The 12133-nt window shown below is 33.1% G+C and overlaps 1 protein-coding gene across 1 annotated transcript; it reads right to left on the bottom strand.

The window, feature by feature from the left end:
* Positions 1-247: 247 nt before the first annotated feature.
* Positions 248-11636, bottom strand: LOC115968451 (ankyrin repeat-containing protein NPR4-like). Its single transcript, XM_031087851.1, has 2 exons — positions 11226-11636; positions 248-856 (listed from the first exon to the last, which is right to left on the bottom strand). Exons 1-2 carry the CDS (start codon positions 11634-11636, stop codon positions 248-250), a joined length of 1020 nt encoding a protein of 339 aa, XP_030943711.1.
* Between the last annotated feature and the right edge of the window lie 497 nt (positions 11637-12133).

Here is a 12133-nt window from a genome sequence, read left to right as displayed (position 1 = left end):
TCTATCCTTCCCTAAAAGTAACCAAAAGAATAAATGTTAAAGAATAGCAACATAGATGTATGATTTATATAATGTAATTATAATATGTACTAGTCCAAAAAATCACAAAGTATGCAATGGATCGGAATATTCAAAAGTTACCTTCCAAGAAAAAAAGAATAAAGAAAGAAAAATCTTCATGTTTGGCTAGTATATGCCAATTATTAACAAGACACCAGTACATCATATAGTACTATTAATGAATATGTTAAAACCAACGCTTCATTTTCCTATCAAAGATGCTAGGTCCGTAAGTTGATTTGACCATGGAAACAAGGAGGGGGAACTGCATCGATACAAAGAGGGTGATAGGAATAGTAGCCAAACAAATGATAGGTTTGAAAATCCATGATTGTTCATGTAGCATAAGTATAAGTGCAGCAGAAAAGGCTGTCATCATGGCTGCAATAGAAAAGAAAAGGGTGGAAAGGCCTATTATCATCTTTCTAGGCAAGGACTCAAGGAAATCTTCTTCTGCATAACGAGATGTGAGGATTCCTAGAAACATCAAGACTGAAGTTGAGGAAGAAAAGAGTGAGAGAGCATCGGATACTATAAAGACCATAAATAATTTTTTATTTAAGAAAATTGGGAAGCCAGTATTTTGGTCGTTACCACCTGGAACGGTAAATGCTGTGGCAAACATAATGGTAACAATGAGAGCACCCACCACAGTACAAGAAGATGCTGTATCCTTCATCCATTTCTCTCCCTTGCTCATCATGTCCTCATGGTTCATTGTAAACAATTGTCGAGGAGTCAAACCCTCTTTGTTTACAAATCCACGAGCCTTAGGAGTGGCAATGCTCTCCACCTCCTGCATTTGTTAAACAAAGTCTTAGAAACCAAAATATAAAAATCACAACATTAGAAAAGACCGATATTTACCTCATTCATATATTATTAATATGGCATCCTTTTATTTGAAGTGTCTGGCAATACCAAAATATAAACAATACCAGTAAAATGACTTCGTTTCAAGTTAATAAGAAATATCTGGCAAACGATGTTGTTCTAATAAAGCCAAAAGGCCCAAAACACACAACACCAACCGATGCCATTCCACTAAAGAACAAGTAGGACATGCGAGCCACACATGTGATAAAGCTTCGTCGTTTTGATAGGTACTAGACACGAGTTATAATGGAATTGTAACTGGCTTTCTCATGTGTGGTATCAAAGCTAATCCAGTAGTAACACGTGGCTCAAGTGGTTTCCGCATAGTTTGGAATAGTACACATGTAAATAATAATGCCGCATAGTTTGTTAGTTTGGAATAGTACATATATAGCAACAGAGTTTCTCTTGTAATCTTATCTTAATTGATTCTTTCTCTTAATAAGAAATCAGTTTATTTATAGTTGAGCCTTGAGAGAGAGAGGAAGAGTGAGAAATTTTATAAAGTGCAAGATTTATACTTCAGGAATGTGGATAAAAAGGGGTAGAAAAAGAAGAAGACAATTGAATTGGTCCAAGACAGATCCTTATCCCAGCCTTTTACTACTAGAAATCAAAGTCCAAAAATCACAACAAAAAAATATTATTATTTATTACCAACCGAAAAATATTATGTCAGATGTTAAGTTTTGTATTGTGTTGGCATATTTACTTGTAATCATGTTTAAATATTTTGTATTTTGCATTTTGTGAATCTTTTTTTATTTGGGTTGAGTATTCATCAAAAGCTGAATTTGTACTGCAAATTTGTATTCATAGTGGATCATTTCTAGCTTAAATGCCACAAAAAACCATGCTAAGTTCTTGGGTTTTTTTCTTCAATAATATATCTGGTGTTATCTTGTAGTTTTTTTCCCCTTGTGGTTGGCTTCTTTTTTGTACTTCATATGCTTTTAATTGTTTACCTTGATGTTTATGAACATTGAAATCACTTAAATTCAGCATTAATTTTTAATTTAGCTTAAAAGTAATTAAGGCATAAATTTAAGATTTATGATCTAAATCATTACCTAAGTTGGATTAGGTAATTCTCAATCTCAAAAGAGAAAGAGCTGCAAAAACCTTACTTCGAAAATTAGTTAGACTAGGAAAAGGTGGAGTAAAAAATATTTAAAAATATGATGCCAAAGCAAAGGCTTATTCCTCAAAGAAATATAAAAAATTTCAAGGCATCTTTGCTTAAAAAGTTTGAGAAATCTTGTTCAAAGTATGAAAAAATATGCTAAATGAAAAGCTTCAATCAATGTAAATCCTTTTCGTGAGGGGTCATATAAGTTCATTTATATGCATGCTATAGGTCTCTTAACTTCGTATCATTTGTATATGACTTGATTGAATTGATCATTAAAGCCCCGTACTAGACTATAGAATAATTCATACTTGATATTCACACACAAAACATAAGTCTAATGTTCAATAAATATCTATTCCATTTGTGTGATTGTAAGTGTTTGAATTTGATGTGTGTGTGCTTAAACTTACTATGGTTAAATAAATAAAAAAAAAATTATCTTTATATTTGTTTTTCGAAGTGATTTTTGTCACTCATGTTTTGAAGTTTTTGAAATTGTTTTTGTGTTTGAAAAACTATTGTTTGGGTGTTCTTGCAAGTAATGTCACAAGTGTCTCATGACTCACCCAAGTTGCGTGCTGCTAAAACCTTTTCTTAAAAACTTCATTTTTTGGATAGTAGCCTCCATGAGTCAACTGCGACTATGTCGCAAGTTGACTCTAACCCCCAAGATTTTCAATGTAAAATCTCTAGGTTTGCTATTTTCACGAGTAATGTTGTAACTCTGTCATGAGTTGCCTAACTCACAAAATGCCTAGAAATTCAGTTTTTAAATGACACGGTAGTTTCAATTTTTGAAAAATTTATCTTTTTCTGTCTCACTACTCCAACTTCCCAAAACATTGTTCTTCATCAAAACTCAACCAAAATGATTTGCATTTTACATCTTGGACTACTCTATGGTAATCTCTACACTTTATCTCTTACAAATCCTTAGATTTAGTTCTAGATTTCTTAAAAACCTAGGTTGAGTTTATTTTTGGAATGGGGGTTAGTAAAACTTAATTTTTGCCAATTTTTTTGTATGGGTTGTATTTCTTTTGTGAATTTGCTTTGGATGTTGGCCTCCTGTGGCATTTTAACATGTATCTAGGGTGGATTTCACTTTGTTCATGCATATCATCATATTTTAATTGTTATCTTGCATGTTAGGTGTTTGATAAAATGCTTCTATGATATTTTCTCACTTGTTTGGACTCCAATGAGTACCAAACTTTAGGAATTTTCATGTTTCCTCATTTGGAACATGTTTGGTTCATTGGTTATGTATTCTACACACCTTGCTACACATGTGCATTTTCCATGCCTTGGCCATGCATTGCACATAGCCACCACATGCACACACTTTGTCACCCTATGCCATGCCATGTTCTTAATCATGTTTTTACATCATTTTGATCTTCTAGTATCCTTAGCATGTCATTTTGTTTTGTTTTATGCTTTATATATTCAGTTTATAGGGTGTGTTTGTTATTAGTTTTTGTATTAGTTGTTTGTTAACCATGTTTGTTGCCATTTGTGTATGGTTCTTGATGTTGTTGTCTTGTAGATGTCTCGAAAGTCATCTCGTGGAAAGGAACTAGCAGTGGTAGTCTTTATCATAGTTGTCAGTATCATACGATATGCGATACGTATTGTACGATATGCGATACGTATCGTACAAAACGTATCGTATTGTATGTAAAAAGTTCCGTATCATATCAGTGTATCGTAAGTGCTCATGAATCGTGCGATACAGTGTGCGTATCGTATGAATCATATCATATCGTAAAATCGTACGTATCGTACAATAAATAAACAAATACTTTAAAATAAGATTTTTTGTTAAAATTTGTACTTTTATTTGAATCTAACAAGTTGTTAGACTTGTTTTTAACACACAATTATTAGTTTACTTAATTTTGCCTACTAAAATAAAATATTTATAAGTTTTTTCCCCTCTCTCCTACAATTGGACCACATAGTATACACTTATCTTTCACTTTAATATTTAAAATTTTATTTTAATTTTGTTTTTATCGTTATTGTTACAAGTCCAAGAAACTAGAATGCCAAAAAAAAAAAAAAAAACCTATAAAAAATTATTAAAATAAAAAGAACAAGAAAAGATAGTAAATGTTAATGACAATGAAGAAAATTTTAATAAAGAAATAAATTTTCAAAATTATAAACATAATAATAGCGTTGACTTAGATGGGGTTGACTAGGTAATTTGATAAATATGATGAAAATAAATTATTATTTTTGGGTCATTTGTAATATATTATCACTTTTGAGTTTAAGTAATTTGAATGTGAATGTTATGAACAAATGCTAGTTTGATTTATTTAGTTAGCTTGTTAAATATTATTACATAAGTGATTAATAAATTAGTTATTAGTTAAATATATTCAAAATTTATAATGAATATACCATTTATATATGTATATTTATAAATTTTATTAAGTGTTTATGTATCTTACGATACACGATACGATACGATACACGATACAAAAAAATTAAAAATCGATTCATGATACGATTCACGTTTTGACAACTATGGTCTCTACTACTCTTGTATCTAAGAGAACAAGGCAAGAACAGCTAGTTTTGATTCCCAGAAGTTCAAGTCCATTTTGGACAACAAGTCGTATTTGGATCATTTCAAGAATGCTCCAACTATTGTGGAACGCATGGTGAAGCTTGATTCTCTTAGATCTACAATCATCCCAAGTATCTTTGCCAACAAGGATTGGTCTTATCTATCAATTATGTTTGAAGTCCCCATTAAGGAATTCATCAAAGAATTCTTTGCAAATGCATTCTACAATGGAATTGAATTAAAGTGTTGGGTTCGTGGAAAAGCCTTTATCATCACTCCAGACTATTTGGTAAAGACTCCAAATTGAGCATCCTATGGAAGCTAATAGGACAACATATGGTGAGAGATCAGGATCTCTTAGCCCAATTCTAGTCTTGCTTGGGACTGATCTTCATGTTTCAACAAAAGGCACATCTGTTGGGAATGATAACTTCTCTCTAGAGTTTAAAACTCTTGCTTTCATCATGTATTTCAATTTGTATCCACTAACCAACAACAAATTCATCATTACCAGAGCAAGGTTTCTATTTGAACTCATGTCTAGAGCACCCATAGATATATGTGCTCATATTTTTCAAACATTGCCCAAGACTTCTACCAGATCAGCTACTAGGACATGCCTTCCCTTTCGTAGTCTTGTGATGAAAATACCGAAGTTAAAGGGGGTTCATACTCCATTAGTGGGTATTGTTCTTGTTTGACCTAATCTCATTTCTCTTCAATCCATGCATAGCAGCAAGACTCATTCTTCTTGGAAAGGGCGAAGAAAGCTTCTCTTCAGGCTCTAAAGAATGAAGCTAGGAGGTCTAGTTCGTGCTGAAATTGGTGAAGCATCTATTGCTGCTCCCAATTCCCCTCATCAGCCTAAAGTTGAAATTCCATTTGTTCAACCGGTAGTTCCTCATCCTCCTCATCCTCAGACATCTTCTTAGTCATCTATGCCTCAACTGGACCATATTGTATCTATGATAGCTGACATGAACGGTTGTATCTCTTAGTTATCAAGCCTCATATATGCTAACAAGAATCAAGTCCAAGCTCGCCTAACTGGTATTGAGTTACAGTTAGATGCGATTCAGGAATTTCGATTAAGTTTTCTCCTTTGCCACTCATGACAAAAAGGGGGAGAAAGATTGTGCATAATGTCAGGGCGAGCATATAGTAAGGGGGAGCACAATGGATACACATATGGATACTCAAGTGAATGGTCAATTTAGAAGAGAAAGAACAAGATAGAAGATCTCTAACTGTTTCTAACTTGTTTATCTTTTGTAGTTGCTTTTAATTTTAAGTACTTTAGTTTAACTACTTTTACTTTAGTACGCTATTTACTTTTGTACTTGGTTTTTATAACCTTTTTATGATGCACTAAGTTTTTCTTTAGCTCTCTTGCTTTGGCTTGCTTTATTTGATCATACTCTTATTGGACATACATATCTTATTGCTCTGTGTCTACTTGTTTGCATGTCTGAATAATCATTTAGCAGTTAAATGTTCATTGTAGTCATTTCTTAATAATGACTATTCTTTGGTTGATCAAGTTGCTCATGTAGATTATAACTTGTTTACTTGATCGGAATGTACTTGGTCCTCTGTACTTGCCTTGAATTCCATTTTTCTTAATCTTAATGAGTTTACTTGTTTTTGTGCAAGTGTTTCATATTACAGGTATATATGTTTCAAGTATTAGGACATATGTGATTCACTTGTTAGGAACATATGTCACTATTTTATGTAATTGGCTTATCCTTTGACAAAACGCACTTTACTTGTATTTGGGTAGATCTAGGATGTGTTTAATACTTCAAGAAACTGTGTTTCAAGATCAAGTGTTGAAGACATGCAAGTCTGTCCAAGATTCAAGTTGAAGAAGTGTTGTTCATTAAAGCTCGATAGCTAGCTATCCATCAAGCTTAAGAAGCTGTTCCAGCCCCGTGACTCGACAGCTGCTCGACAATATCTCGACAGACAGGTATCTGTCAAGCTTTATGAAAAACAAAATTTCAGTTCTGTTTTGACTCTAATCTGTGATTATGTATTTGAGCTTTCTTTTCTTCTAACCCTAGACATATAAAATAATTATTTTAAGAACCGTCAAAGGGTACACAAGTTGCACAAGTGTTGAGCAAAGTTTGTTCAAGCAATTTGTAACCGGAGACAAAGTTTTACCCTAATTCATCATTCTTGTGAAGAAGTTGTTGTGTATGTGCACTATAGGGTTTTGTGACCAAGCATCTTCTTAATCTTCATCGTTGGAATGAACTGAAGAACTTTGCAGCCAACAACCTTCTCTAGTTGGTGATTGAAGTCACGTACTAGGATCCGCGTATTGGTTAGTCACGTACTTGGGAGCCATGCATCAAAAGGGAAAATTGTCACTACAGAACAAGTCCAATTAGGTATTGGGGTAAGGGTTCAACTGTAGGTTGGTATAAGGTACTGGGATTCATTTACTTGTAACCGCTTGTTTTGATAATAGAGAAATTTTGAGAGTGGTGACCTGAAAATCACCCGATGGGGTTTTTACCGTTAGGTTTTCCCCATTCATAAACAAATCACCGTATTATTTATTTTTCGCTGCATAATTAGTTTATTGGCGATTTGTTTGTACTACCACACGTTTGCATGTTAATTAACTTAATTAATTCACTTGGCTAAATTAATTGGTTAATTTATCAAATGGTCAATTCGTTTTTAGCCTCTCATCAAGTTCTTCACAGTTTTTAGATTTAGGTGTGAGTGAGTTTTTCCTTTGTTCCCAAACTCACGTTTAAATCTGAAGCTTGTCCTAGAGGTTTTATCACAGAATAGCCAAATGAGGAGATTGTAAAATTATGATTTTCAATTTTATACATGTTGCCATTATTTCTGTGTCAGATTTGATTGTATTTTATTCAATCATTTACCTAGTTTGTTTGTAGGATTAAATGTAATAGGTATAGAGTTCGCTTGGTGAAGAACAAGGGATTTCCAACTTGCTCGTTGCTCGACAACTAGGTCGACAAATAGCATCTATCGAAATTTAAAAGGGATCTTCAACCCAATGCCCGACAACTGCTCGATAGATAGCCTATCCACTGAGATTTACGAAAATCAGTTTTTCAGATCTAATTTCGCACATATCCTTGTATATTTGTTTGGGCTTTCTTTTATCATAACCCTAAACATATATTAGGATTATTTTAAGGGCTATCAAAGGTTGCGCAAGAGTGAGGCAAAGTTTTGTTCATGCAAATTGTGACCGGAGATAGAATTTTCCCTAGTTCATCATCTCTTGAAGAAGCTGCTGCGTTTTGTACGCCATTGGGTTTTGTAACCAAGGAGCTTGTGATCTTCATCATGCTGATGAACTAAAGAACTTTGCAGCCAACATAATTCTCAAGTTGATGGTTAGTCACGTACTTAGATTCGTGCAAAGGAGTAAGTCACGTATTGAGATCCGCGTATCGATTGATTAGTCATGTACTGGGAGTCGTGCATTGAAAAGGAGAGATTATCACTACTAAACAAGTCTAATTGTGTATTGGGGTAAGGGTTCAACTGTAGGTTGGTATAAAGTACTAGGATTCCTTTACTTGTAAACCACTTGTTGCGATAATAGTGGATTCTCGGAAGTGGTGACCTTAAATTCACCCGGTGAGATTTTGTCTCAGTGGTTTTCCCCATTTGTAAAATCACCTGTGTCAAATTTATTTTCCCCTGCATTTTACTTAGTTGGTGATTTGTTTGTGCTACCACGCTTATTGCATGTTAAATTGACTTAATTAATTTACTTGGCTAATTAATTGGTTAATTTACCCAAGGGATCAATACATTCTTGGCCTATCAGTTCAAACGATTACTATGTCAAAGGTACTTCGTGACTGGCTTGCAAAACTCACTGAAACTGGAAATCATGTGTGTTGCCTTTATTTCTTTATGCTCAATATAAAAACCCATATTACCCACATAATTGTAAGGGGAGTTCCAGATAGAAACTTTAGAAATCCATTAGAGAATTAGAGATTTTCATTCATCAATCATGTACACATTTGTCTTTGTTTTCTTCATTCTCTTCCCTCTCAATTTCCATATAGAGGAATGATTTGGAGCATTTGGAAAGCATTGGTATCATGCCAATCTTTGATAGGAGCAATTGATGTTAATTGTGGGATTTGGGAAGCTAGCAAGGACAAAATTCGGAGAAGTTTGTTGGTAGCTGTAACTTGAAGGGTTTAAGTACAGTGGGTAGATTAGGCTTACAGGGTCTATTTGTATTCATGTTTTCCAAGTAATTTGCTAGTGGATCATTTAGGATTGTCGAGCCGCAGAGAGTTTTTTCCACCGGGTTTTCCAGTTTTCCTCTTCAATAACACTCCGGGTGTTCTCTTGTGATTGCTCTATTCTTCCCTTACTACTTGCGCTTTTACTTAATTGTTAAATTATGTTTATCAGTGCATTAGTTGGTTGTCCCGATTGATTATGTGTTTATCTCTCTTATTCCGCATTTTTTAGAGTAGATTAAAACCAATCAAGCTATAATTTAAAATTTGGAGGTCTTAACTTATTCTAGTATTTATATTAATGAGCTTTTAGATCCCTTTGTCTTTACTATTGTTAAAGCTTTGTGTTCTTTACATGTTTGTGTTTCTTTTGTGCATCAAATATTTCTTGTGTTTTTGCATTGTGGTTCTACTTCTTTTGTGTGTCTTTAATGCTTAAAATCACAAAAATTAAAAATCTAAGACCTTATCCAAGATATGGTTAATCACATATAGCTTGTATTTAGCCTAGTACCTTTGTACTTATGGCATAGTGCATTGTCATATTATAACTAGCTTTGCACATTTGTGAGTTGTTGAAATTATATGTTGCGTAGCTTTTGATAATTTTACACCACTCAATAATTATCTATTGGATGTGTAGTTTGAAAAATCTACAATTAGATTACATTGGTTCTTTTTATGTGTGGATAATTTGACAGTTATAACAATGGATGAGGGAGAATTTGAACAGTGGACGTCTTCATTGGAAATACTAGGAGGTGCAAGTTAAGCCAAAAGGCTCTTGCCGACATTATCCCCTTAGACCCCCTAAGATGCAAAATTTCAAGATAATCAAAGATCAATAATTATTTCATTTATGCCAAAAGTTTTATAGCTCAGTTGTCACCTCTTGATCTTTTTCAATAACACATCTAGAGCTCAAATCACCTCACCCCTAATTTTCAAATTTTTTTAAAAAAATAAAAAATCTTATTTATAAATGTTGAAATTTTATATTTTTTATATTTTAAAATTATAAACGAAATATGAATTTATGGATCGAATTGTAAATAACCAGTGTACTTGTTCTAACTCTCCATCATCTTGGAGGTTTTCGTGATATGACAACTTTTTTTTTGGGCGGGGTGCGACCTCGAGGGGGGAGGGGGGAGGGGGGGGGGGGGGTTGGTTGTTTGTTCACTTTAGAGTTGAAACTAACAAATGTTTTACACTTACCCTAATGGTATACAAACTAGGTTACTTCTCACTTTAGGCCTAATAAATCAGTGTAATACATTTGTCAGTCTCAACTCCCAAGTGAAAATCCACCCCCCTCCCCCCAACAAAAACCTCCAAGATGATGATGTTATGAAGATTTTATATATCCTTAAAATCTTCAAAATGATCAAAAACCCTAGAACCTTTAAATAATCCAAATATCCCCTTAAAATATCCAAAATGACAGAATACACTCAAAACCTTCCAAATGCTCCTGAAACCTTCAAGATAAATACCCTTAAAACCACAAAATTGATAAAAATGCCCATTGTATCCTTTAAAATAAGACCTAGCAAACCTATAAAATGATTTTTTTTTTTTTTTTTAAAGAAAACCCTATAAAGTCTTCAAAATAACCAAAATAATTTTAAACCAAACACAATAATCAAAGTAACCTACAAAATGATCAAAATATTCTTGAATTCTCCAAATGACTAAAATACCATCAAAATCTCTAAAATTAATTACTTAAATGCCCTACAACCTCCCAAAATTATTCCAAAAAAATAAAAACCCTAAAAGACCATTGAACAACGAAAATTCCTCATGAACTTTCAAAATAATCATGTTATTGCTCAAAAGTTTAAGAGTCGCCTTCAAACTTTTAAAAGTAGCACAAAATCAAATTTTAAGTGCCCTTTTATAAGTTTCAAGCGTTTGTAATTTTGCATGTGAATGTGTAAGTTTATTTGATAGTTTTTATTAATTGTTTTAGCATTTCTTTGTTGTTGCACTCTTATTTTGGTTGTTGTTAATATTAGTTTAATTCTCAATCATTTTATTTTGATTGTGTTTTTTTAGGTTGATTTTAAATTTCTGTATTATTATTTTGAAGTAATGAATTAAAACTTATTATCTAGTATTTACATAAAAATATAGAAATTTTTTGTAAATTTCTGTACCAGCGAAAGTACCACACCCAAAAATATTCAAAAGGGTCACAGTAACATTTTGTAGCCTTCTGTTACTGCTTGATTAAAGACTCTAATAGTTGTTTAAGTGAACATATAGCTAATATTTAAAAGACCGTGAAATTAAAAGTGAGAGAGATAACCTTAAACCATTGTAGTTCTCTTTGCATCTGCAAAGCTGCACCTGCGATGTCATTAAGTGAAGTAGAAGGTGCTAACATCCCGGCCATATGTAATAAGTTATTGTCGTAGAAGTCATCTCTAGTATCTGCCAAAGCGATTTTAATATCAAGACCATAGATAAGGCTAAAGATTTTGGCTTGACGATATTGGACAGCAACTGAAAAAATGTTTTTTGATTTTCCATCATTGCTCCACACAAGTTGTGGATCCGCTTTCACAATTTCAAAAACAAACTCAAAATTCCCTTCCTTGGTTGCACGGACGATGGCATCACGAACGCGACCAACCTCCCTTTGTTGAGTATCTGAAATCGATATCTGGGCCCTCATGCGACACAGGAGTTCATGGGATCGGAAGTGTGCCAACTTCATTTCATATAGATGCTTGATACCTTGGATTAATAATGAAAACATTGACAACTTAACTATATTATATACTAGTCGCTAACCCGTGCGATACACGGGAAAACTATTAGAAAATGATAAAGCATGCATATATTAAAAGACAATTTAAGTTCATGTATGCTTTCAAGGGATACATACCTAAATAGTTCTTGCGGTAGAAATAAAAGTATTATCTTTGAAATAAAGAACTGATGTAAACAAACTAACCTTACATAAAACAAATAAAATTAAAAAAAAAAAAAAAAAAAAACAAAAAAAAAAAAAAAAAACATAAAACTGATGTCACAGGAAATTCAGCCACATAGTATTAATATATAAATCTCTTAAAACCTAAACCTAAACCTAAACCTAAACGTAAGGACTAAATATTTATGCGCCTTCTCTTGCTTTCCTGATGTATTTGGTTAAAAATATAAAACTAATGTCACGGGAAATTTAGCCACATAGTAGTAATATATAAATCT

The sequence above is a fragment of the Quercus lobata genome, chromosome 2 (assembly GCF_001633185.2).
Source record: "Quercus lobata isolate SW786 chromosome 2, ValleyOak3.0 Primary Assembly, whole genome shotgun sequence".
NCBI lineage: Eukaryota > Viridiplantae > Streptophyta > Magnoliopsida > Fagales > Fagaceae > Quercus > Quercus lobata.
Note: the sequence above shows the minus strand (reverse complement) of the source record. Positions and strands in the feature narration are given on the sequence as shown.

Coding starts and splice junctions, on each gene's coding strand:
- LOC115968451 (XM_031087851.1), bottom strand. CDS start 11,636: ATGAAGTTGGCACACTTCCGATCCCATGAACTCCTGTGTCGCATGAGG. Junction 857..11,225: donor GAGAACTACAATGGTTTAAG/GTTATCTCTCTC, acceptor TAACAAATGCAG/GAGGTGGAGAGCATTGCCAC.